The sequence below is a fragment of the Apostichopus japonicus genome, chromosome 13, assembly GCF_037975245.1.
Source record: "Apostichopus japonicus isolate 1M-3 chromosome 13, ASM3797524v1, whole genome shotgun sequence".
Lineage (NCBI taxonomy): Eukaryota > Metazoa > Echinodermata > Holothuroidea > Aspidochirotida > Stichopodidae > Apostichopus > Apostichopus japonicus.
This window is the reverse complement of record NC_092573.1, coordinates 3,265,458-3,292,756: the sequence shown is the minus strand read 5'-3', so window position 1 is coordinate 3,292,756 and position 27,299 is coordinate 3,265,458. Positions and strand designations below refer to the sequence as shown.

Here is a 27,299-nt window from a genome sequence, read left to right as displayed (position 1 = left end):
AGTTGTTCCATAACAACTCCCTCGTATGAACAATCTATAATGCACAAGACAAATGTAAATCCGTTGCAGTATTCTATTGCGCTTTGATTTACACCGATTTGATATCTGAATTATTTCCTCTTTGTCTACGTATTAAACTAAAGAAAATAATAGCAACAAGAACCAGAATGAGGGTCGAAACAGAGGCAAGTGTCAATGGTTTCTTTATTCTAACACTCCTTCAACCATTACCTTGAAGCCGGGATGGCCATGCAGGAAGGGTCATCACTGCAATGGGTGCTCTTGACTTATCGTTGTGTCGATCTTATAAGGGCCACACTTGGCCAAGTAAGGTTCGCTATTGAGTCATTCCCAAATGGCATTCTTAGTTCTCGGCCAATCTTGGGGCCATTCTTGAGGCACTCTCAAATGGTAACCCCAATGGCATTCCCATAGTATATCCAATGGCAATCACAGTAGTATTCCCAACAGTATTCCCAATGGCATTCCCAATAGTATTCCCAGTGGCATTCCCAGTGCTTGGCAAATCTCGGGGTCACTATTGAGTCATTCCTAAATGGCATTCCCAGTTCTTGACAAATTTTAGCCATTCCCAAATGGCATTCCCTATATTATTCCCAATGAAATTCCCAATGGCAGTTCCCAAATGGAATTCTAGTTGCCAATCTTAGGGTTACTCTTGAGTCATTCCAAATGCCATTCCCAATGGCATTCCCGGTGGCATTCCAAGTGGCAATCCCAGTGGCATTCCTGGGCATACCGACATTACTTACTACATACTATTAACGAGTTCATATTGTCCCCCAAAAGTGAGGAGGCGCCCAGACTCCATTTTCGCCGTAATATGTCTTAAAACAATGGAACAATAAGCATCATGATCTATTGACACTTCAGAGACATTGTTGATTGATGTTTAGTAAGCGTCTCAGAGGCCTATATCTATAATCATTTGTGAGAAGTAGGACGAATCTTGGAATGAAAACTGATTTTTTACTTGTATAGCTATCGAAGTTATCCGAAAACAACCTGGATGCCTTGGTGATTTCATGTGTTGCCATATTCTGCACATAATCAATTTAATGGACTGAACTTTTGCCGAAACAACATGGGGAACTAGAAATTGGCCTATTTGCAGACGTTGTTGACACGAGAATCCATATCAAGTCCAAAGGTTTTTTCAATGTAGTTGGGGCACTTTATATCAACATTAAAATTTTGATGAGAAAGGTTCCGCAACGTATGCTTTGGATCAGACAACACTTCGGTCTTATCCACGTTCAATTGTAACTATAGCCGCTTGTCGTCCAGACTTTAACATAAGCATATGGCACTATTTCACACCGTAGAAACAATAATCAAATTTGTTGACTGATGTTAATGGTAAACATGTCTACCTTGGCATTGAAAATAGAGTGGTATAAGCCTTTTGACATGGACGTATTCGTGTGCATATTTTTAAAACGTTTATCTGTGGTCGGCTGAAGTTCCCCACCATGACAATGAATTTCAGATTGACAATAGAAGGATTAGGTTTCTGAAAATCCGAAGCAACGGGAAACTTTCAAAAATCATATCTATGCTGTACTTATGGTTATTAAATCTAAATGTGTTGCCCGCCCGTCTCTCGATATAGATACATTCGGGACAAACATAATGTATACATATAAAACAATAATGCATACATAATGTTCTTAAGAGTCACAGTGAAAATCATATACGGTGGAAAGTATGGACGCCAATAGTGATATGCTTGCCGATAGGTGTATATCCTGAGTCACTTAAGATGGTAACTTGTTAGGTACAAGTTGGTCTGAGATTACGTGCCTTTTTTTGTGACACAGATGGGGGAGGGGATATACGAGGGCAGTAATCGATGTCCTGTCTAACTGTATACTAAGAATGCGTTTTGAGAGGATAATATACGGGGAACATAGACGGTGATAATGGGGCGCGTGTGGGGTGTTTGTTCTTATAATAATACATTAGGAAGGATGGCGCGTGCCAGACCGTAAACTTTAGTGAACTGATGCAATATGAGGGAAATTGGATAACCCCTTAAAGAGTATGTAATATAGTATCCAATATGCGTATACGTCCTAAAACTACCGTTCCGTTGCTACATTCATTTTGTCAAAAAGTCTTTAAAACCAGAATGTACAATGCGTTGACCGACGCTTGTTGGTAAAATACCGTATACTCAATCGTGTAGGTGTTGTACTGATTCGGTTGTAATGAAATATACCGGTACGTTTGTTCTCATCATAGAGCCTCTTACTCAAGAATAATGGCAATGTTTACATGCGTTAATTACAAAGCAAATTCAGTAACGTGATAAATGGTCGCACATTTTCGACGAGGTTCAGAGAGATAAGGCGTCACGTTTTCAATATAGTTGACCTGCGCCGCCGCATCAGACCCTTGATCTTGACCCTCGAGCTCTCAATCACACAACTTGAGTTTGTTTGAAGTTGAGTTTGTTTTAAATTAACTTTGGGAACAATTGATTGTTCCCCGCAATCGTATGGCGCACGAAGTGTGTCGAATTACGCGCTTAACAAACAACGGAAGTACCACCACCGACACCGAGGGTCAACTCCAGGCTGAGTTTCACCTCAAGCTCGGAGTGCAATCCTAGTCTATAGTAGACTCTGCTGAATCTGCTCCCGACATATAAAAATAGGAACTTGATGATACGGCTGTTATATTTTCCTCCCTTTCTACATACGCTTCTGAGGCCAGCACGATCACAGAAGGAACGAATCACACACAGGCGCAATCACACGAACGAATCGCTCAGAGCGTGATGAGTAGCAAGGATCGACCCAGCGCATTTAGCAAAGACAAATTGGCCGATACGCCTTAACAACAAAGGCTAAATCTATAGCAGAATCCAAAGCGAAGGGTCTAACCAGCGTTTACTCTACACAGATCGGACCGCTGCAGAGCCAGGGATTCGACACTGCCCCGTTCTTAAGTGTGCCATATACCAAACGTTACCACAACAAATGGAGGACACGATGCGCACGTGTTGTGGATCCGGGTACGAGCTGCCTTCAACCGATAATTGATCATCGTTTTTAGGTTCTTGACGCCGAGGCTCCTCGGAGCCCGGGCCCCTGGAGATCTCACCGGCCAAGTTATGCCAATGCCACTTTCCATAAACGAGGAATAGGAGGCATATATAGATTTAATTCTACAAAAGAAAAAACAGAATTCAAATACCAAAATAATTTTTTTTTCAACAGGCCGCATGTCTACAAGTCCGCATGTTTACTTGTTACAAGTATATCAACAGCCTTCCCCTTTTTTTTATCACACTCTCCTGACATTCAATAAAAAATTAGGTATCTTTCCATTAGATTTGGTATGTGATATTTTTTTGTACCATTTTGTTATTGTTTGTTCAAACAAGATAAATTATAAGACCCATAGTTTTATTAATTTGGAACGATTGTATTGTATAACGAAATATAGTTAAACATAATCTTGTATGCAGTTTTAGAAGTTTTTTGTGTTAATTTAAAAACAAAAACAATGAAGATTTTTAACGGTACTAAAATCCACGGACAATATTGGTCATTACATAGACTATTCCATTCCATTGTAAATGGTGATGAAAAAAGTTGAAAATTATATTTTTCAGTTGTTGTCAAGGTGACGAATCGAATTCATTAATGGCCCGCTCCTTTGTCTATACTCAATATTAAAAGAGTCCATTTACAAACACTAATTTGTCGAAAAAGTCATCTGCATGAATTGCGGATTATGTGAATGAGCATTATAAAAAAAGATAGATATTTAACACATATTTTGTTAATTTCATTTCCCCGTTGAAGGTTTAAATCAACATTCCGAAAACGTTGCAAGGAACGATACCGTATCTAATTATACATCGTGCCGTATACCCGCAACCTTATGTTACTTCGCATTTGCTCTTTTTTTTTAAATTTTTTATGATCATTCCATCAAGTATCCAAACAATGTACAGTTCATATTAACATATACTTTATGACCATTAGTCAATATTATCCACAACAACCAATAAATCATTAAACTTTAAATAAAGATTTCCAGTTATGCCATCTGATATCAAAAGCATTTTGCTTACAATTAGTTTGATACATAAACTTTTCTTTTAGATAAAAATTCTTTAGATCAATTTTACCATAGCTAAAGGAAGGTTTCTCTTTTTTAACCTTACTTTTGTAAACACAAAATTTCAGAACCAGAAGGATGTTATTAAACACATAGTCTTTGTACAAATAATTTCCAAACAGAACAAGCTCTTTACTAACTGCAATATTGATATTCAATTTGATTTGAACCCAGTTTTGAAAATCCCTCCATACTTCCAGGGTGTAGCCGCATTCCCAAAATAAATGTATTAAACTCTCATCTGCCACACCACAAAAAGTGCACAATGGATCATTGGTTTTGCCAATTTTAACCATGAGAGTATTTGTCCCTAAAATTCTGTTAAGAAGACGAAATTGGAACCAACGAAGCTTCACCTCAGAAGTACATTTCCAGTTGTATGAGCACACCTTATACCAATCTACTTCAGAAAGAAGTGGGGACAAGAGCATGTTCCATTTGTGAATACATTTATATTGGACCTTATTATTTGTTAATCAAATATTATAAAACCTTTTACACCCTTTTGGATCCATAAGAACAGTTTTTATATGAAAGCCTTGAAATGGGAGTGCAAGAGAATTATTTCTCTGGCCTAAAAGACCAGAAAGGGATTTCTCTATTGCCTTTTTAATACTATGCAAGTGGAGAAAATTTGTTCTCACATCATATTTTGTATAAATCTCCTCAGCAGATAAGAACTCACCCTTAGAGTTTATCAGATCGTTAACATATAATATACCATGTCTTTGCCAATCGTTATAAAAAATGCATATATTACCCACCTTATTTTTTTCATTGTGCCAAATACTGGAACTTAAAACATCATGAATATTTTGGGGGTTGAGCGAAACGGTGAAATCCTTCCAGACTGAAAAAACACTTTTCCAAAAGGTATTTTTACTTTCTATAATGACGCTATCCCAATAAGTACCAGAAGAGTAATCAAGATTACAATTAGGAGTATTAACTTTATATAAAGTATACACCTTACTGTCAATGTTGTATTTAAGCAATCTACGAATCCAAGTAAACTTAAGTGCCTTCTCGAAAGGTTCAAATTGAATCATGCCAGCACCACCTTTTGATTTCTACTGATCCTATCCACTTTACCTCACCATACAAAGTTTTCAAACTTGAAATTAATCTCCTTGATAATTTCTTTACTTGGGGTTGGAAGTGAAAGAACGAGATGGTTCAAGTTTGGCAACAAAAGGGATTTAACCACTACTATTCTACCTAAAGCTGTCAGAAACCTCTTTGACCAGTGGTGAATTTGATCAGCCGAATCCGTATACCCGCAACCTTATGTTACTTCGCTCTTGTGACTATAATTGCGTATATACTCGAGTATGCTTTTACTATAAACCATTACCAATTCTTCCCGCAACCGTTCAACATTGCCGGGTACATCTCTCTAACTTTCACTATCGCCGAAAAGTTCAGTTATGTCTAACGTTACCACCGGTTTCGATCTGGTTACTGATAGTAGCACCACAGAGGACCCCCTATCTCAGATGTCGGAGATATTTAATAGTACCACAAACGGCCCCCTATCACAGATGCCGGAGGTACAGGATAGCGGGGGGATAGAATCACTCAATTGGGATGACGCTACGTGGATATTAACGAGCGCTTTCATCATCTTTACGATGCAATCTGGTTTCGGACTCTTGGAATCCGGAAGTGTTTCCTCTAAAAATGAGGTCAACATTATGATCAAAAATACGGTGGACGTCTTGTTTGGAGGGCTCAGTTATTGGATGTTTGGGTTCGGTTTTAGCATTTGGATCGACGGAGAATCGAACCAGTTTTCAGGCGTCAGTAATTTCTTTTTGGACGCCGCTGTCGACCATATTCATAGCGGACAAATCTTCTCCCTCTTCTTCTTCCAGACGTCTTTCGCTACTACTGCTACAACTATCGTCAGTGGGTCAATGGCGGAAAGAACGAAGCTAGAGGCTTATGTCATCTTCTCCATGTTGAATACATTTGTTTACTGTTTCCCAGCTCATTGGCTTTGGAGGAGTGAAGAGAATTGGTTTTACCAGATGGGAGCAATAGACCTCGCGGGTGAGTAATCTTGTCAATTTTATTTTGTAGTATGTATTTGTATCAAGTATTATTGTTAAAAAGAGAATTAAATTGTTATAATGACTTGATATAAGAAGTATCAAGTTATGACTTCTTATATTGTTGAGATATATATGTAATGATTTTAATTATTATATAATAATTAAAATCATTAACAAAAAATGTTTGTTTTGTTTTAAAGATTGGTCATCGGGCCAGTTTCTATTTGTTTGTTTGTTTATTTGCCGTTTGCCGTTTGTTTTTGTCCTTTTTAACGATCACTTTACTTTAGAACTCAATGTTTGTCAATATTCTTTTTAACAATTTTTACAAGAAAAATTATCAAAGTTGACAAAAAGACTTCCTTGGAGTTCAAGACCATCCATTTTATTCAGAGAAATTGAGGAACATTGAGGATTGTTCAATTCACAAATTAAAAGGATACTATTTAGAGGGAAATTTTATTTTGACAGATGGAAAGAGAAAAATATTCCAATCGTCCTAGTGACATTTTGCAATCAAATCCTATATGTACCGTTCTCGAGATAACAACAATAAAAGTTGACTCGTTTTAGCAGTACAAGTGAATTGGAAGCAAACAAAGTGTGATGTCCTAGAAGCACACTAACATATTTATTTGATGTTTTGCTTCAATATTTAATGAACGCTCACCCCCCCCCCCCCACCCCCACTCCCCGTCTGTACCCCAGGCCTCTAGTATTTATGATCACAAGTGCCAAAGAATCCTATGTTTATAAGCCAGCAACGAGAGTGGGAAGGAGCATAACAAGGAAGTTTGATGTTATTGTCACAGGAATGAATGCATAGAAGTCATATCGCACCTTCTTAGCAGCTATTTGAAGATAACTCGAGCCATCGTGATACTCCCAAAACAATGACTCGCGCAACAGAAAATAAATTTCTTTCTTTCAATTGCGACAGCTTTTCTTCATTAAACCCACCTGGTCAGAGTGCATTTAGAATAAGAAACATTGAATCTGCTTCGGAAGTTTGTTTTCCGAAATTCATCAGGAAAAACGTATGGAGAATTTAAAGGAGGGATACAATACTCATGTGCTGTCACTTGTGCAGGTGTTGTTCACATGTTGGTGGGCAAACCTAAGGGGGTGGGGCGGTGAGAGAACATTATAGTCTGAATGTGGAGAGGACATGCCCCTTGGGCCCCAGCCTGGCTAAGGGCCAGAGGATAGACTCAGTAAACTAATACTGATCGATGTAAACTTCGGTAACATCCTACGAGTTGTATATTATTTGTTCAGTTAAAAGTCACATATCAGTTTCTTGGCACCTTGAAAACGTCGTTAAAGGCATTGAAGACTCGTCCCAAACCGCGTGCCGCCCTCTGAATAAAAGTTAACTTTCCGTTGCTTGCAAGTGAAGTTGTTTTCTTGTTGCTACAAAATGCAGACAGTAATGAAACGTGATATCTTTTATCTGGACCCGAGATGTCCATCGCTGCTGTGTACGCTGTGTTGTGGGTATTGACCGTAGCTGTATGTATTGACTGTACACTAGTGTCTAATTACCAAAGGTAGCAAGCTGTGTGTGTATTTTCTGGGATTGATAGTGGTGTCTAACACTTCTGTTACACCTCATTCGAAACTAGGTCAGATTACCAGCATCAGACGTCTCTTTGTGCGCGAGTCTTCACTCCCTTTAAGCGTGCAGTATATATGCTACCGTATATATAACTGTTAAGCGTTGTTACGTGTCAGCAGTACAAATCGAGCAGCAACAAACTATTTTGTTTTTTTCTAAATAAAAACATTCTGCATACATACAAACTGATAAGTGTCTCACAATATTCTATGTATTCTGTTAATTTATTTAATTAGTTTAGGAATTTCTTACTATCTGGAAAGTCGATTGGGCACTTCATTGCCTAACGTTAAGACTTTGCGTAAAATCTTCAAATTGCTGCAAGCGACAAGCCGGAAGTGGTTTTCTATGTATTCATTTCTGTGGTTATTGTCGGCGCTGGCTGACGTGATACACGCTATAATACAAAAAGCACAGTACGAACAATAAGGAATGTAAGCTCTGTTCTATTGCCAATGAGCCGATTTTCAGATGGGTGTACTTAAATACACAGTTACGTAACAGAGTGCATTGCAAAGGAGATCAAGTGTCTTAATTAGTATGCAGCAGGCACTTCAAATTGTTGAAATTGTATATTCAATTGGAGTGTGTGACTAAATAACGTTAGCAAATAAAGAAATGGTTTAAACTTTTTCATCAATATTGTCCTGCACATATTTCCATTGCTTACTGTAGCTGATACTTTACTGGGTGTTGCTTGAATATCTGTCTCCATTTATCTTTGAGGAGTGGACAAACTACAACATATGCTGCAAAAATTATCAGAAGAAAAAGCCTTGTGCTTCGTTATCTGCAGGGTGCTATGAAGGCCACGCTGATAACAAGTTATCAAGCAATGCTGGCATGGATTTTACTATTATTTTAAATATGCTTGTATTATTCTAAGCATTCATTAAACAACGCTCAATGGTGGACAAAACCATAAACCAAAACTCCCCTCCCCCTCCCCATGGTTGGATACATTCTTTTTAGTTTTATCTGGATACTTATTATATGGTAAACGCCACAATTGATCACTGGCTACCATCAATATATCATTGCTTTTCAGTGAAGCGCAAATATTAAAACATTCATGATTTGATTAACACCGTATGTTTTCAGGTTGCTATTGTGGCCTATACTTGTGTTCCTTTACATTTGTAAAACTGATATTGGCATGTATTTCGAATATGTCGGTCGTTCTTCATAACTGTTGACAGATACTTTATGAATTATTCAAATCCATAGCTAAGTTCAACCAGTTAATTGTTGGTAACAGTTCCGCGAAAATAAATTTTGACGATAAAAAAAATCAAGGCGCCTGTGTAGAAGTACGGAGCACCGTCTGCTTCGCAACGTTAGAAACTATTTCATAACTTACTTCCACTTACGTACACAAAAGACCGTCAACCAGGAAGAGAAGTGCTCGAGAATATACGTTGCACACCCATATATATTCATGTAACCGAGATAAGCTATTACGTGATAACTGTCGATAGCTCTCCAAACCACAGACATGATCATATAAATACATGTCCAGTAATGATAATAAAGTGCATGATGGTAATACACGCAGATCATATCAAAATACAAGATGATAATCATAAATAAACACGATGATAATATATACAAACACGATGATAATATCAAATCATCATGATAATATCAATATACACGATAATAATACTAAATATACACGATAGTTATATCAAAATACACGATGATAATATCACAATACTCGATGATAATATCATAATACTCGATGATAATATCAAAATACACTATAATAATATCAAAATACACAATGATAATATTAAACATTCACGATAATAATACTTAATATACACGATAGTTATATCACAATACTCGATGATTATATCACAATACTCGATGATAATATCATAATACTCGATGATAATATCAAAATACACTATAATAATATCAAAATACACAATGATAATATTAAACATTCACGATAATAATACTTAATATACACGATAGTTAAATCAAAATAAACGATGACACTATCAAAATACTCGATAATAATATCATAATACTCGATGATAATATCAAAATACACTATAATAATATCAAAATACACAATGATAATATTAAACATTCACGATAATAATACTTAATATACACGATAGTTAAATCAAAATAAACGATGACACTATCAAAATACTCGATGATAATATGAAAGTAAAGATGATAACATTTAATATACTCGATGATAATATTAAATATACGCGACAATGATATCGAAAAAAGACAATGATCGTATCAAAATGCACGATGATAATCTAAAAAACAGGATGATAGTATCAAACTGCACGATGATAATTTCAAATACACGTTGAAAATGTACATTGCGGTCCATTTCAGCGTTCCGCAACAAGTTATCAGATTGATTGATCTGAGACAACCGATTCACACAGAGATTACTGTAGCTTCTGTTAATCTTAAAATTACAGTCAAAACTGAATTGTGCTGACAAATCTGATAAAATCGGTAGCATGTGCTATTAGGTTTACAGTAAGAACTAAGGATATGTGTAATCCCAACAAATGCATCAAACTGGATTTGTTGGGATTATACATATCCTCAGTTCTTACTGTAATCCCAATAGCACATGTTACCTATTCATAGCACGATCCAGTTTTTACTTTGGTACAAATCGTAAAGATGTGCAGTAGTTACTGTATTCTCTGTGTGTATCGGGTGTCTGAAAGGAGGATCAAGACTGATAATAATATGAAAAAATAAAACATAAATAGGAAGATTACATAAAAGATGTAACCGTTATAATATAAAGGTATACTATGATTATTTAAAACATACACAATAACACAGTTTTGTTACATCATTTTGTCATAAATTCATGAAAACGACCCTTGACTATTTCTAGGGTCCGCAAATGCCTCTATGACCCTTAAAACTGAGTTGTGGACCTTGTGTGATGTATATTATACAGTGTCATTTACTGTGGTGACTCGCGATTATAGTCATATTTACATATTGTAAATCATCATATAACCTATAACCTTTTGGAATGAACAATTTACGCGTAGGGATTAAAATATCTTCACTTTGAACAAACAGGATATAATTGTATCAAAGTATCATCCTGCATCGTCCTGTAATTCATTTATAATGACCTCTTAATTTCTCTTTCAAAGCATATTATAGGAAAATGCTCTTTACTGAAATCTCTGTTCCGATTTGTTTTATTTATACCCGTTTGTAATTATTAACTGTCCCAATGGTTTAAAACTGGAAAACCATGGGGGTGAAAACCGTTAATACCAGCAAATGGAAACACCCAAGGGGCAGATAGTTGAATGGGGCAGTGCAGACATTATGAATTAGGGGGAAATATTTCCCAAGTGTCATCATAAGGAAAAAGTGATTCTAAAACAAGTTCAATTAAGACTTTTTTGCATTACATATAAATGAATTCATTTCGATAACACAGGTATGTATAGCGTGAACTCTAACATTTATAATCGGTCGTGCGAGTGTGCAGTTGCCACAAATTCCCCCAAATGCGACTGCTTGAGTATGGGCGTACCTAGGTGTGCAACTTGTGGTTAGATAGAGGGCTTCCAGTTCTCCCGATGCCAAGACGCTCGGTGGAAGAGCAAGAATAGGTCCAAAATTTGGGTGGCTTCGAATTGAATGGTGAAATACGTGTGTGGACAGACTCTGGGCCTTCCAAGATAGAAGTCAATGTGTCTGCCCGGCCAGTCATCTGCAAGTCTTGGCACGACCATCAAATGAGCAATTACCACGTGGGTAATTAGCTTCGCTTTTTACTTTTCACTCTATTTTCATTTGTGAGAATGGGAAGTGGGAGGGTGGTTGGTGCATAGTGTAACCTTTTGCTATTAGGTACTCCAGTTAGTTTGATTAACAAGTCCTCCATTGCTTAATTTATCATTTAGAATAATTAACATATAACCCGCTTGGCGTATCATTGCTATATCTTCAACAACACATACAGACATAATAGACGTTGCACACCCATATATATTCATGTAACCGAAATAAGCTGTTACGTGATGAATTGTCGAAGGCTCTCCAAACCATAGACATGATTATAAAAGTACATGTCCAGTGATGATAATAAAGTGCATGATGGCAATACACGCTGATCATATCAAAATACACGCTGATAATCATAAATAAACACGATGATAATATCAGAATACACGATGATTAAAATAAATACACGATGATAATATCAAATCAAAACGCACGATGATGGTATCGAAAAACACAATGATAATATCAAAAGACAGGATGATAGTATCAAACTGCACGATGATAATTTCAAATATACGTTGAAAATGTACATTGCGGTCCATTTCAGCGTTGCGCAACAAGTTATCAGATTGATTGATCTGAGACAACCGATTCACACAGAGATTACTGTAGCTACTGTTAATCTTAAAATTACAGTCAAAACTGAATTGTGCTGACAAATCTGATAAAATCGGTAGCATGTGTTATTAGGTTTACAGTAAGAACTAGGGAAATGTGTAATCCCAACAAATGCATCAAACTGGATTTGTTGGGATTATACATATTCTCAGTTCTTGCTGTAATCCCAATAGCACATGTTACCTATTCATAGCACGATCCACTTTTACTTTGGTACAAATCGTAAAGATGTGCAGGAGTTACCGTATTCTCTGTGTGTATCGGGTGTCTGAAAGGAGGATTAAGACTGATAATAATATGAAAAAATAAAACATAAATAGGAAGATTACATAAAAGATGTAACCGTTATAATATAAAGGTATACTATGATTATTTAAAACATACACAATAACACAGTTTTGTTACATCATTTTGTCATAAATTCATGAAGCTGACCCTTGACTATTTCTAGGGTCCGCAAATGCCTATATAGGGGTTACTATAACCCTTAAAACTGAGTTGTGGACCTTGTGTGATGTATATTATACAGTGTCATTTACTGTGGTGACTCGCGATTATAGTCATATTTACATATTGTAAATCATCGTATAACCTTTAACCTTTTGGAATTAACAATTTACGCGTAGGGATTGAAATATCTTCACTTTGAACAAACAGGATATAATTGTATCAAAGTATCATCCTGCATCGTCCTGTACATCATTTATAATGACCTCTTAATTCTCTTTCAAAGTATATCATATGGAATTGCTCTTTACTTAAATCTCAGTTCCAGTTTGTTTTATTTATACCCCTTTGTAATTATTAACTGTCCCACTTGTTTAAAACTGGGAAACCATGGGGGTAAAAACCGTTAACACCAGCAAAAAGAAACACCCAAGCGGCAGATAGTTGAATGGGGCAGTGCAGACATTCTGAATTAGGGGGAAATATTTCCCAAGTGTCATCATAAGGAAAAAGTGAATCTAAAACATGTTAAATTAAGACATTTTCGCATTACATATAAATGAATTCATTTCGATAATACAGGTATGTATAGCGTGAACTCTAACTTAATTGGTCGTGCGAGTGTGATGTTGCCACAAATTCCCCCAAATGCGACTGCTTGAGTATGGGCGTACCTAGGTGTGCAATTCGTGGTTAGATAGAGGGCTTCCAGCTCTCCCGATGCCAAGACGCTCGGTGGAAGAGCAAGATTAGGTCCAAAATTTGGGTGGCTTCGGATTGAATGGTGAAATACGTGTGTGGACAGAATCTGGGCCTTCCAAGATAGAAGTGAATGTGTCTGCCCGGCCAGTCATCTTCAAGTCTTGGCACGACCATCAAATGAGCAATTACCACGTGGGTAATTAGCTTCGCTTTTTACTTTTATCTCTATTTTCATTTGTGAGAATGGGAAGGGGGAGGTGCATAGTGTAACCTTTTTGCTACTTAGGTACTCCAGTCACTTTGATTAACAAGTCATCCATTGCTTAACTTTATCATTTAGAATTATTAACATATAACCCGCTAGCATTAACATTGCTCGTAACGGAATGTATTATATGTAACGTTTCTGCAGTAATCATTTACGTTAAACATCATTTCACTGACAAAACTGTGCATTCTCCTGACATGAATATAACTGATGACGTCACAAAGAGCATATTTTCAAGACAATTACCGTAATCGATACTCACGACATTAAAAAATCAAATTAATCACTAGTCTTAATGAGTGCATTAAGACTAAAATCAAATGGATATATGATTAAAATGTATACTTTCATTCATTATTGTACACACTGATGTGTACTGCATTAGTAATGTATGATAACATATATTATTCCGCTGTTAAAACCGAGTAGCACAAATCTTTGCTGTTAGGATACTTGATTAATGCACACTGTTTCCAAATCTAAACTTCGCTCGTTCTGCTCCAAATTACACCAGTAATTCCTCATATACCGAAGATTATTTACTAAATTATTAACGCTGTCATTTGTTATTTTTCAGTCTCAAAATGATTAATTTAATTATATTGCATCCTTTATGCCTTTTTACTTGATCTTCATTTTTTTTTCATTTAACGTTATTAATAAGACTTTAGAGACTTTAGATTTAAAGACCAGTCAATTAATCAGAAAAGTGAATCAAGAACTTCGACATCTATATTTCAATCTCACATCTTCGTCAACCAAATAACAAAGAAGTACACATTCGAACAAAGAAGCAGACATTATTAATATTTCCTTTAATTTAATGTTGAGCAAATATACATGGTAGTGATATCAACAGTATTCGACATTCCAATCACTCTATAACCGGCATTTATTTCTGTTTGTGTTATATTTTTGTTTCACTAGTTATGTTTCTTTTTTTCGTTTTATTTTACGTGCAAGTAGTTGCATTTATGTCAGCTCAACTTGATAATACCTGGACATGTAATTATTGCAAAGAGATGTGTTTCAAGTTTGGCCATATCAGTACCGCAGGGTATGACAGCTGATATGGAATTATTACCCAGTGTTGTGATATACCGATATCGACGTAAACTTGTTGATGGTATAGCCTATACCGTAGTTTTGTAACTCTGTGTCTTAACGTAGGACATTGCTGGTTTTGTGATGCGCAGTAAGAAACATACTTCAACATCGTTGGGGATAAGACAACATGGCGGCAACGCTTACAAACATGATCCAAAATGTTACGGATGTTTCACGCGTCAGTGCCAGAGGGGAAGGATTCACATTGACCAAAGCAGATGAGCTAACTGGAAACTTTGAAGAAGATAAAACTAATATCGGTGGTTTTGAGCAGATTCAATGGGATGACGCTACATGGATACTAACCAGCGCGTTCATTATATTCACAATGCAATCTGGATTCGGATTACTAGAATCAGGGAGTGTTTCTGATAAAAATGAAGTCAACATCATGATTAAAAACGCAGTGGATGTCTTATTTGGTGGACTAAGTTATTGGATGGTAGGATTTGGTTTCAGTGTTTGGGTCGAAGGTAAATCTAATCAATTTATGGGCTTGACAAATTTCTTTCTGGATTCAGATAAAGGCGGCGGCGAAGACGGTCACGTCTTTGCACTATTCTTTTTCCAAACTTCGTTCGCTACGACCGCTACGACTATCGTTAGTGGATCAATGGCCGAAAGAACTAAACTTGAAGCTTACATTATTTTTTCCATTTTCAATACGCTTGTTTACTGTTTCCCATCACATTGGATGTGGAGAACTGAGAAAAGCTGGTTTCACGAACTAGGGGTCCTAGATATTGCTGGTAAGTTTCGTATATTAAAGGTATTGCAATGTATAAACAACTATATATCGATAGCATAAGCCTATCCTTCCTGTTACTTATGTTGAACGATTCGTTACTCTGCTTGACCAACTACATTCATCACTTAGGCTGCAAATTTTGTACGAACTGTCTTGCAATGCAGCCACAAATTTCTTAGCAAAATGTTACAAGATGACATTGTGGGATGAATAAACTGATTTCATGTAGAAAAGACATTAGCGTATCCTGCTTAGGAACTTTAACTACCCCTTGTGTTTAACAGAACCAAATCGAAAACATTTTCTTCAAGTTTCCATAAAAAAATTTATTTCCTACCATTAGTCGGCTATGCTTCGTCTTTGAAATATTTCGTATACCAACCGGCAACAAATTGTGATACACAAACTTGATTCTCAAAAAAAATCTTTCCATCAGTCATTAATGTTTTAACAAACTGCATATATGACAGTCTTGGAAGCTTTTTATAAGATACGCAATTTTTGGAATGATTTAGTAGGGGGGTTCCACGTTTTATAATTATAACAAATATGATATATTGAATATCTTAATAACTTTGAATAGTTATATGGAAACACTAAAGTAGCTCTTGATTATATATGTACCTTTTTCTCTTTTTTTTTTCTTTTTTTTTTTTGAGCAATGACACATCACCGCTAAAATTCTACCTAAAATAATAATAACTAGTCTTATATAGCGCGGACTCCAACAAATGTTGTTCAATACGCTTTACGGGTGTTGAAAGGTGCAAAAACTAATAGAGTTGAGAGAAAAGAACAGTTTTAAGACAACGCCTGAAATGAATAATATAATATAAACCCCTATGTTCAACCGGGAGGGAGTTCCATAAACGTGGTGCAGCATTCAGAAAGCTACGGTCACCGAAAGATCTTGTACGTGACATCTTGTATATTACGTAGAATATATGGAGGACAAAAATATATTTTTAACATGGTCAACTGATTATCTTTATGTATCGTTGTATTTTCCGTTACGATACCTGCATGCTGTTTTACGTATCACCGTTTGTAAACTCAAGCAGACGCAAATGCATGTCTTCTTTTCCATTACTTCCCTATTGTTTTAGTTACTCTGTGGAATTTGGCGGTTACGACCTAGGCTGGTATAGATCACCAAATAACCCGAGAAACAAATTCGGGCGGGACCATTTACGTGTCATATTATTGCATGCCTAGTCAGTTAAGTCGGGTTACTCCGTGTTCCCATGGTAACGATTCTATAGCCTAAAACTGTTTAACCTTATAATTTTGACTTTCTTTCTTTGTAACTTCTCACCCTACACTTGATTCGTCGGTTTCACTGACGTCATAGTTACACTGAAGAACGTCATGACTGGCATTTTTAAGTTAAATACTTCTTATGCGGGCAAAACGTGACAAAGTGATCTCTTTAAAAATAATTAGCAGGTGCTACATTAGGATTATAGTAAGAACTCAGGATATGTGTAATTCCAAAAAAAAATCCAGTTGTTGGGACTTGTTGGGATTACACTTATCCTCAGTTTCTTAATGTAAACCTATTAGCACATGCTACCGATTTATCAGATTTGTCCTGAGCACAATCCAATATTTACTGTGGTTACAAAACTTTAAGATTTATAGTAGGTATTGTAATCTCTGTGAAAATCGGCTTGTAAGGTCTGTAAAAGTGTAGGTAAGAAGTAGAAATAGACGGGTAGCCGATTAATGTATTCTCTCTGGTCTCATCAAAGTAGCTGGTTACGTTCTCAACATACGTTCTGGCTAATTCACTTTATTTCAATACTATTATGCCTACATGCCATTATGCGAAAAGTTAAGGGTCACAATATGAAGCATTAAACCGTCTTTTAGTCTGCGTATCGAATTTGTCTACATTCAGTTTCTAGAATCGGATCACATCGTATTTTCAAGAGCTTACCATAATTGTTGTCATGTCTTCTGCAATCCCTACTTAAGAGATATATACACAAATGAACGCAATGACGGTGTACAATACAATAAAAACACAGTGTAAGAAAGACACTCTACGTTAAATCAGTCAGGTTCAATGCACTTTTTGTATTTGTCCCTGTCTTGTATAACAAGTTAAAGCATAAGTTTAAAGGCATCTAAGAACAATGGCGTAATCATTATTTGCTCCATCATTATGTACTTACATATTACCCACCCAACCGTTTTCCCCCTCTCCCCTTCACGGGGGGGGGGGGTGGAACGGTATAATATTGCTAGATTGGTGACAAGAACTCCGAGCCAGCCTATACGTCCTCCTTCACTGCTTTTGAACCAATGGAATAGCGTCTGCAGTGTTGAAAGCCTATTCGTAGGTTAGCAAAGCTGAAGACATAAAGCGCAGAACGTTGAAGGTTTTCTTCAACATTCGTATAAGTTACCAGAGCATTGTATCACATTAATATGAAAAGCATCTTTAAAGGTCATCAGTATCCCTCTCCCCCTCCCACAAATCCCCACCCCCCCCCCTACCCCAACGCCAATATGCTAAAAAGTCCAATATTGGTCACTCATGTTCTAACTTCAACAAGCAATTTCCTGCCACACTAAGAACATTTATCGCTCTCTTGGCCATTTAATGTTGAACCCCTGCAACTCACCCCCCCCCCCACCCTTGTGTCTGGGGATAAATCGGTACCTCCAGGGGAGTATTTTTGACACTTTTACCAATTTTCTAACAATTTATAAATGTAGGACCAATTCTCATAGCCTTTAACGTTGAATAGTGTTTCAAAGTAAGACTTGACTATTTTTTTTTTTTTGTATAGGAGCTTCAACAGTCCATCTTGTCGGTGGAGTGACCGGATTAGTAGCAACCATTATGCTAGGTCCCAGGACAGGTCGTTTTGACTCAGATGAGAAAGGTTTAGTCAGTGAAATGGGTTCACCAACCAACGCTGTTCTTGGTCTTTTCATGTTGTGGTAAGTAGATATTTCTATCTTCGAAAGGGGTAGAAAATGAGACGAATACAAGTGTAATACCATGATCTCCCTTCCGCTGTGCATGCCCCGCCCCTCCCCCTCCCAACCGACCCCCTCGAAAATATCATTAGCTACTTAAAATCAGGATATGACCTTGTTTAGTGCACCCCGTAAATATATAAATATATATAATATATATATATATATATTTAAATGTTTATATACTACATCATGGCGCTCCGTTAAGTATAATAATGCTCCCTTTGTGAGAAGTGCCCCGTTTTAAAAATTCTGCATATTACATGTTCCTTTTTTTTTATTATTAATAATGCATCACATGAACACCATGCAGGCTAAGTGAGACTCGGCTTATGCACTTTTGTTGTTATTGGTTACTATTTATTTCCTATACGATACTATAGTAAACTTAAGTGTATTCACATGTTTTATTCAACTCTATTTTGCATTTTGTTTAGGTGGGGTTGGTTGGGGTTCAACTGTGGAAGTACGTATGGTATTGCTAATAACAAATGGGTGTTAGCAACAAGGTGAGCATATTTTACTTTCATATATAATGATTTAAATAACAATCAAAGAACGTGGTTTTATATAGATTTCTGGATTATCATACAAGAACGTATATTAATTGAGTTCCATTGCAAAATCAGACAGAGGAAGCGGAAGCTCCACAGGGGATGGGGGTAATTCCCTGGAGAATCCACCCTCTCATGAGTATCTAACCATGAAAAATGTGTATAGGAGACATGATTTAAATACAGGCATGTGGGTGAATGACTGTATCAATGACTTATGATGATGGATTAATTGCCATATTAATTGATTGGTTAATTGATTGATTTATTGATTGATTGAGAGGTGGAGTGTGTGCGTGTGACTGAATCAATGAACAGATGATTGGCTGTCTGATTTTTTTGATTGCTATACTTGATTGATTGATAGTAGGGCGGGTGGATGACTGAATCAATGAATTATGATGATGGATTGACTGCCATATTGATTGATTGATTTATTGATTGATTGAGAGGTGGAGTGTGTGTGTGTGTGAATCTATGGATAGATGATTGGCTGACTGATTTGTTGATTGCTATACTTTATTGATTGATAGTTGGGTGGGTGGATGACTGAATCAATGAATTATGATGATGGATTGACTGCCATATTGATTGATTGATTTATTGATTGATTGAGAGGTGGAGTGTGTGTGTGTGTGAATCTATGGATAGATGATTGGCTGACTGATTTGTTGATTGCTATACTTTATTGATTGATAGTTGGGTGGGTGGATGACTGAATCAATGAATTATGATGATGGATTGACTGCCATATTGATTGATTGGTTAATTGATTGATTGAGAGGTGGATGTGTGTGTGTGTGAATCTATGGATAGATGATTGGCTGACTGATTTGTTGATTGCTATACTTTATTGATTGATACTTGGGTGGGTGGATGACTGAATCAATGAATTATGATGATGGATTGACTGCCATATTGATTGATTGGTTAATTGATTGATTGAGAGGTGGATGTGTGTGTGTGTGAATCTATGGATAGATGATTGGCTGACTGATTTGTTGATTGCTATACTTTGTTGATTGATAGTTGGGTGGGTGGATGACTGTATCACTATGATGATGGATTGACTGCCATATTGATTGATTGATTGATTGATTGTTTTCTGTTTTTCAGATCCGCAGTCGCTACCATTCTTGCATCCGTTGGAGGTGGCATTACCGCAATTGTGCTGAGGTAAATGAATAATTTATTAAAGATTTGCATTTAAAAATTCAGGGATTCTTGTCCTGTTTGTAACGTAAAGCAAATATTTGATCACAAAAGTAACCTTCTTATTATGTAAGCTTAGCAATTCCTAATGAACACCTAAAGAAGGTATCAATCTTCAGAAATTAGACTGATGATTCCAAACATCACCTCACAGCTTGTCCCGTAACAGCACTTGTCAATAAAAGCTAAATTTGCATACAAAATGGACGAAGTTGGAAATGATTGCAACTTTTCATGTGTTAAAACATTCTTTACTGATGTGTTCGGAACCCCGGTGATTTCATGGCATGTTAGAACTATACACCGAATAGAAAATACAGATAAATAATAAGCTTTAAAAAACTTCTTGGAAGCAGATGAAGATATAGTGTTTTCATTTTATAGGTATATGAGCTATTCGAATATGTGGGATGTCTGCATGGGCTGCCGAAGTTAAAACGATCAATTTTTTCCGATTTAAGTTGTATTATAAATTTACATCTTTTTTATAGCTTCCAACGACTCCATCAAGTCTTTTTCGTTTATCTTTCAATAAAGAGGCATCACAATACGAAATCTAAAACCATTAATTATATTTGCTTTTCTAAAAAAAAGATGAGTTACCTTTTTTTTTTAAATTGGATGATAAATGGACCTGTGTGAGCAAATGTCATTTGAGTTACGAATGTGGATATCTTTTGCATTTTCTTCACAGCTACGTCACCAAAAAGAGAAAATTTGATGTGACATATATCATTAACGGGATTCTTGGTGCCTTAGTCTCGATAACAGGTAAGTAAATGACATATGTGTCTAAACTCCGTTAGCTATGGGTGTAGACCTGAACGTAACAAGAATATTAATGCAACATAGGTGATACATATACACTTAACACATCCAATATGCACACAGACGTAGGCCTATATGAATCTCTATACTTATTTAATACAGCTTCATTTCAGGACTAGTCTATATACTGATGTTGATTTTCATACATCACTCGCTAGCTAATTATTTTGGTCTGGTGACTTTTAAATTACATCCCAAAGATACCGTAAAAGAAAAGAACGTCCTGGTTCAGCTAATGTAGCAGTCGGCTATAGCCCTGAGTTAATGGTCTGCTACAGTGAGGGGAAAATTGTCATTTGCCAAGTGTACTTTCTATTGATAAATGACCGTTAAATATGTTTTAGTCATTATAGTATCCATCGCGGGATAATAACCGTTTGGACCTGTCATCAGTCATCGCGACTATTGATAACAATCGCAGTGGAAAGTAGCGAGCTTTATAATGTAATATGATTTACATATTTATGACACTCTATGGTCATTTCGTGGGATGGTGGTAGGGTGTGGTGCTGTACATACCTGCGACCTAACTTAATATTTAAAACGACTTTCTGGTTTGTAATTTTACGATATGCTATCACATATTTGAAATTCATAACTCTGTGATATATATCTTGACTATTGTTAAGGTATCATTTCAAATATTTTTCAAAGTCGTTTTTGAGGCCTTAAACGTGTCATTAATACTAGCATGGAGAAAAGTTTCTAGGTGACGAAACTTTGTAAGAATGGAATGAAATTCATTAATTGCTTATTATTTTTGTTAACCTAAGATGATGTCATCAACTGGGAAATTTTAAGTGCCGCATGACTTCTGCTTGTTTCCTTTACTTGTCATATGTATTGTGTTACGTTCGTACATTTCACATAACAAGCAAGGACATAAGTCTAATGTGCTGTTTGGTAAGAGGTATTTCGTAAATGATTGTTGCACTAAATGAAAAATGAAACACTCTGATGTTTGAAGTATAAACTTCTAAAGTACACTTACAATTATATGAATTGCAAGAAATCCACCCATTGTTTCCATTGATATATTCCACTTAGATTCTTCCACTTAACATATCGCCATGACTACAGCTAAACAAACAGGCTTCAAACGATATACAGTCAATTCATGGTATTGATATGTAACACCCATTTATTCTTCCAATGAAAAAAAAACATGATGAGGCTATATTGAGAGTTTAAGTGTTCTGTTTTTATTTTTAAGATTTGTCAACAAAAAAATCAAACTTTTTTTCACGTCATCTCTCGTTTTATTGAAGCTTACTGTGCCTTAGCAAAACCTTGGGAGTCTCTAGTAATGGGGTCGATTGGAGGTTTTCTAGCGTGCCTTAGTATTCCAGTCATAGAAAAACTGAAAATCGATGACCCAGTAGGTGTGGTTCCAGTTCATCTTGTCGCCGCTGTATGGGGGATGCTGGCAGTTGGATTCTTTGGCGAAACTGACGAGTTAGAAAACCTTCTTAAATACAACGGTAAGTTATGGCCATGCATCCCCCACCCCACCTCATATTCTCTCTCCATTTAGTTGACAGATATTTGTACATGTGTCGTTCTGGGTTGCCGTAAATTATCCATTGAGATATACCTGCCTAATGATTAGTTATATTTAATCAACACCCAACCCACCATTGGTCTGGTTAATATCATCATAAATTAATATAACACATTATAACAATTATGAAAGCTACACGGATGCTACAACGTTGCTTATTCTGTAGACTTTGTCGTGACGTTATTATGACGTCATAAAAACGTTATGACTTTTATTCCTAAAGACCACGGATTCGGACCCCGTTTCTCCAATAATTCCATTCCATTTCATTTCAACTTTCGTTTAAATATAGTTCCCTATGGCAGGTTGTTTGTGGTTTGAACAAATATTACATAGCTTTACAAACTATATAACGTGATATTTGTATATCAGTGTTGACAATTATACCAGTTAGTTAAATCAACCCCGGCCCTTATATTGTTGAGTGCATTAAATATTAGTTATTACAGAGTTATGCATAGAATCCCACTAATAATAAACCACGAAGTCTTATAAGTACGTATAGTCGCATAAAATATACCAGCATATTTTAATCCAACCTTCTTGACCTTATTAAGAGTCAGTAGAGAGTATTTTAGAGTCAGTAGAGTCAGTAGAGAGTATTTTAATCCAACCTTCTTGAGATTATTTAGAGTCAGTGGAGAGTATAGGAGTAGTGTGTACTCTTGTAATTTATTCAGATGGTGGGCTAAATATGATCAATATTTCGACAAATGTATTAGCTCTTAAAACAACTTGCGTGACACGTTTATTAAGGAATAGGAATAATAACTTTGCATATGTTTATCTTCAAAGTTGTCAATCTTTCAATTGATTATATCTTTCCAAATGTTGGATATCTATGTTGAATTAATGTATAAAAGGGGGCATAATCCTTACTGGAAAGGTGTGTTTCAGTCAGCCTTTTGTTTCTTTCATAGTTTATGCCATCCTGACTCTTTAAACAATGATAATTTAATTCTTAACCAGCCAATTTCGAACAATAGCTCTATTTTGATTGATAATAAGCCTGTATGGATTCAGAATGGAATTATTTTTATCAATGATTTGATTAATGAGTAAGGTTCTTTCTATAATTTTGACCCCTTTGTTAAATTTTGTTCTGTTGCGTGTAACTTTCTTGAATATTACGGTATAATTGCTGCAATAAGATACTCGTGGAATGATTTCTTTTTAAATACCGATCATTTAGCTTGATAATCCAGTAAATAGTTTTGTTAATGTCACACTTTGTGATAGTAACTTGTTCTGTAAATCTGTCTATGACAAATGTTGAACTCGACAGACTTTAAACATAAATCTGATTCGAATTGGTGTGAAACCCTGAGTGTTTTAGAGGATTCTTGGTCTTTATATTGCTCGGTTCCATTTCTTTGTATACAAATGACGTACAGCTAAGGTGGATTCAATATAGAATACTTCACAGATCATCCCTACTAATCAATATCTTAATATTATTATTGCCATAGATAATAGACTGTGTACTTTTTGTGGCATTGACAAGGAAACAATCCAACATATGTTTTATGACTGTTGTTTTGTTAGAATGATTTGGAGGTATTTACATTATCGGTTTGAAAACGCGGGAATTAAGATAGATTTGAAGAATACGTATATCGTTCTCTTTGGTGGGGATTTTTCCCGCGAGTTAAACTTAATAATAAGTTTAGTAAAGTATCATTTTTTTCATTCAAAATTGATGAAGAAAATACAATCGGTTCGTTCCTTACTGGTTCCTTAAAATAAAGCAATATATTGTACAGTTCATTCCTACCTCAAATAGATTGTGTTGTTTCTCACAGTATCCATGTAATATAGAGTTCCTTACGATAGCAATATATCGTACAGTTACTTACAATAACAACATATTGTACAGCTCTTTACAATAACAATATCTCGCACAATTCCTTACTGTAACAGTAAAGCAATATATTGTACAGTTCCTTAGAATAAAGCAATATATCGTACAGTTCCTTGTTATAAAGCAATATATAGTACAGTTTCTTACAATAAAGCAATATATTGTACAGTTCATTCCTACCTCAAATAGATTGTGTTGTTTCTCACAGTATCCATGTAATATAGAGTTCCTTACGATAGCAATATATCGTACAGTTACTTACAATAACAACACATTGTACAGCTCTTTACAATAACAATATCTCGCACAATTCCTTACTGTAACAGTAAAGCAATATATTGTAAAGTTCCTTAGAATAAAACTATATATATCGTACAGTTCCTTGTTATAAAGCAATATATAGTACAGTTTCTTACAATAAAGCAATATATTGTACAGTTCATTAGAATAAAGCAATATATTGTACAGTTCCTTACAATCAAGCAATAATTATATCGGTCCTTAGAATAAAGCAATATAATGTACCGTTCCTTACAATAAAGCAATAATTGTACAGTTTCTTACAATAAAGCAATATATTGTACAGTTCCTTAGAATAAAGCAATATATTGTACAGTTCCTTACAATCAAGCAATAATTATATCGGTCCTTAGAATAAAGCAATATATTGTACCGTTCCTTACAATAAAGCAATAATTGTACAGTTTCTTACAATAAAGCAATATATTGTACAGTTTCTTACAATTGCTACATCACAGTTTCGTTAAAATAAAGCAATATATTTTACCGTTTCTTACAATAAAGCAATATATTGTACAGTTTCTTACAATTGCTACATATTGTACAGTTTCGTTAAAATAAAGCAATATATTTTACCGTTTCTTACAATAAAGCAATATATTTTGCATTTTTAAACGCTATAGATTCTATTCTCTCCTTTCCCTCCTCAATGCACTCCTCTCCTTTAATCGTTCCTTTCCCCACCCCCGCCCCACCCCTCCACCAATATGCAGCAAGATTCTGCTTTATTTAATATTTCCCTACTCAGTCTTACCATATTTATTTGTTATGTTCTCCTCTATAAACAGGTCTTCTGAAAGGCGGTGGTTTTCGATTACTCGGAGTTCAGTCTCTCGTGGTAGTCGTGGTTAGTGCATGGGCCGCCATTTTGTCATTTATTATATTTAAAGTTATCGATATGACGATTGGACTTCGTGTTCCTCTACATGAAGAACTGCTTGGAGCTGATTTAGTGGAACATTCCGTGAATGGGTCCTACATTAAGGAGACGCATGAGTGGTTGGACGTTCGCGGAAATGTGATCATGGCGATCAATAAATCCAATAAAGAAAGTTACCGGAGATCGATAACACGTTTGAAAGCGATTTTAAATGGAGAGGAAGAAATAGTTGACCGCGGTAGTTCAACATTTGGTTTCAAAAGGACATTTAAAAGGTCATGGAGGGGTAGAAGAAACCATCAGGAGACAATCGACGTCGCTCCGGAAAATGACGTCGTCAACGTAATTAGTAACCATAATACGATGGAGTCGAATGGCCGCAGTAATGTAGATATGTCATTGAGTTACTCCGTACAGCTCGGAATGACAAATACTGTGGATAGTAACCCGGATGTAGTAGCTCAACCTGCTAAAGTTATTGAAATTATCGGTTAGGCCATTTGCAAACAGGGCGCTGCTGGTTAACACGCCAAGTTGCCATTTTCGTAATGTTTCTGAAGGAACTAAATGTGATTAATTGATTGCATGTGCCGTGTGCTGGCCTTGTGCTGGCCTTGTGCTGGCCTTGTGCTGGCCTTGTGCTGGCCTTGTGCTGGCCTTGTGCTGTGCTGGTCAATATTCTCGCCACAATCGGAAGCAAACAAAAATATAGAGGATCAGACAGCCAGCACAGGTAACCGTTAGTTCGTGTTTTTTTAATGGTATGCAGATTCATAATTATAGCGAGATTAAAACCATTTTTTTGCACTTGTGTCATATTTTTTCAGTTTCACATACGATCCAGGAAACGGTCAAGGAAGTTGAACTATTCTCAATTTCATTACAGGGTTTTTTGTTGATAGTATTCGTGAAAGTTTCTCATTTTGATTTATGTTTCATTTCATTTTATTTTGCCTTTGTGTTTTAATGTATATATCACGTACGGTTTAAAACATGTTATGTTAGCTCATATTATGATGTGAAAGCTTAATTCGTAGTTATTCTTGACAATTAAGTCACACATACATTTATACTTATCGATTGAAACCGATACACACAAATTGAGACTATATGAAAACTTGGCTTAAAATTAGAGGACGAACTTGGTTCAAAGTTGTTAGTCATTGGTTATCTCGTGTCGTTATAGCAACTTATTTTTATCAATAACATGTAAAGAGAAGTGTTTCGACTTCTTCAAAAGAAATTAATTTGTACACGTTTGTGATAATATGATCTAAACATGACTTTTTTTTTGTTAAATGTAAATGTAAGTTGTGAATATGCATAATATATTGATCCCTTTCATGATTGGACATTGCTAGGCCTTTATAATATAGTGATGCAGGCTATCCTATCATATATATTCATTTACTACCGATATATGTACATATGATTAATCCCAGTACTGTAATTTCGTTCTTGGTAGAATGGTGGGTAAATTATTCATTTCTTTATGGGGTTTCTGTTCCGTATATTTTGTAATAAATTAGTTTTCTATCTATAGCGTCTAACCAAATGTTTTTCTTTCGTTATGAAGGACTATAGTGTTGAA

General features: G+C 35.9%; 1 protein-coding gene across 1 annotated transcript; it reads left to right on the top strand.

Annotated features, from left to right (window-relative positions):
* Positions 1–5,438: 5,438 nt before the first annotated feature.
* Positions 5,439–27,248, top strand: LOC139979013 (putative ammonium transporter 2). The gene is made up of 8 exons (XM_071989651.1): positions 5,439–6,207; positions 14,896–15,522; positions 18,320–18,473; positions 18,950–19,021; positions 20,183–20,242; positions 20,973–21,049; positions 22,375–22,587; positions 25,617–27,248. Exons 1-8 carry the CDS (start codon positions 5,583–5,585, stop codon positions 26,201–26,203), a joined length of 2,415 nt encoding a protein of 804 aa, XP_071845752.1. The 5' UTR covers positions 5,439–5,582; the 3' UTR covers positions 26,204–27,248.
* Positions 27,249–27,299: the final 51 nt, after the last annotated feature.

Bases quoted from the DNA above. Each gene is read 5' to 3' on its own strand.
- LOC139979013 (XM_071989651.1), top strand. From the start codon at position 5,583: ATGTCTAACGTTACCACCGGTTTCGATCTGGTTACTGATAGTAGCACC. The intron at 18,474-18,949 runs GTAAGTAGATAT...CATTTTGTTTAG, and splicing joins CTTGGTCTTTTCATGTTGTG to GTGGGGTTGGTTGGGGTTCA. The intron at 21,050-22,374 runs GTAAGTAAATGA...GTTTTATTGAAG, and splicing joins TGCCTTAGTCTCGATAACAG to CTTACTGTGCCTTAGCAAAA.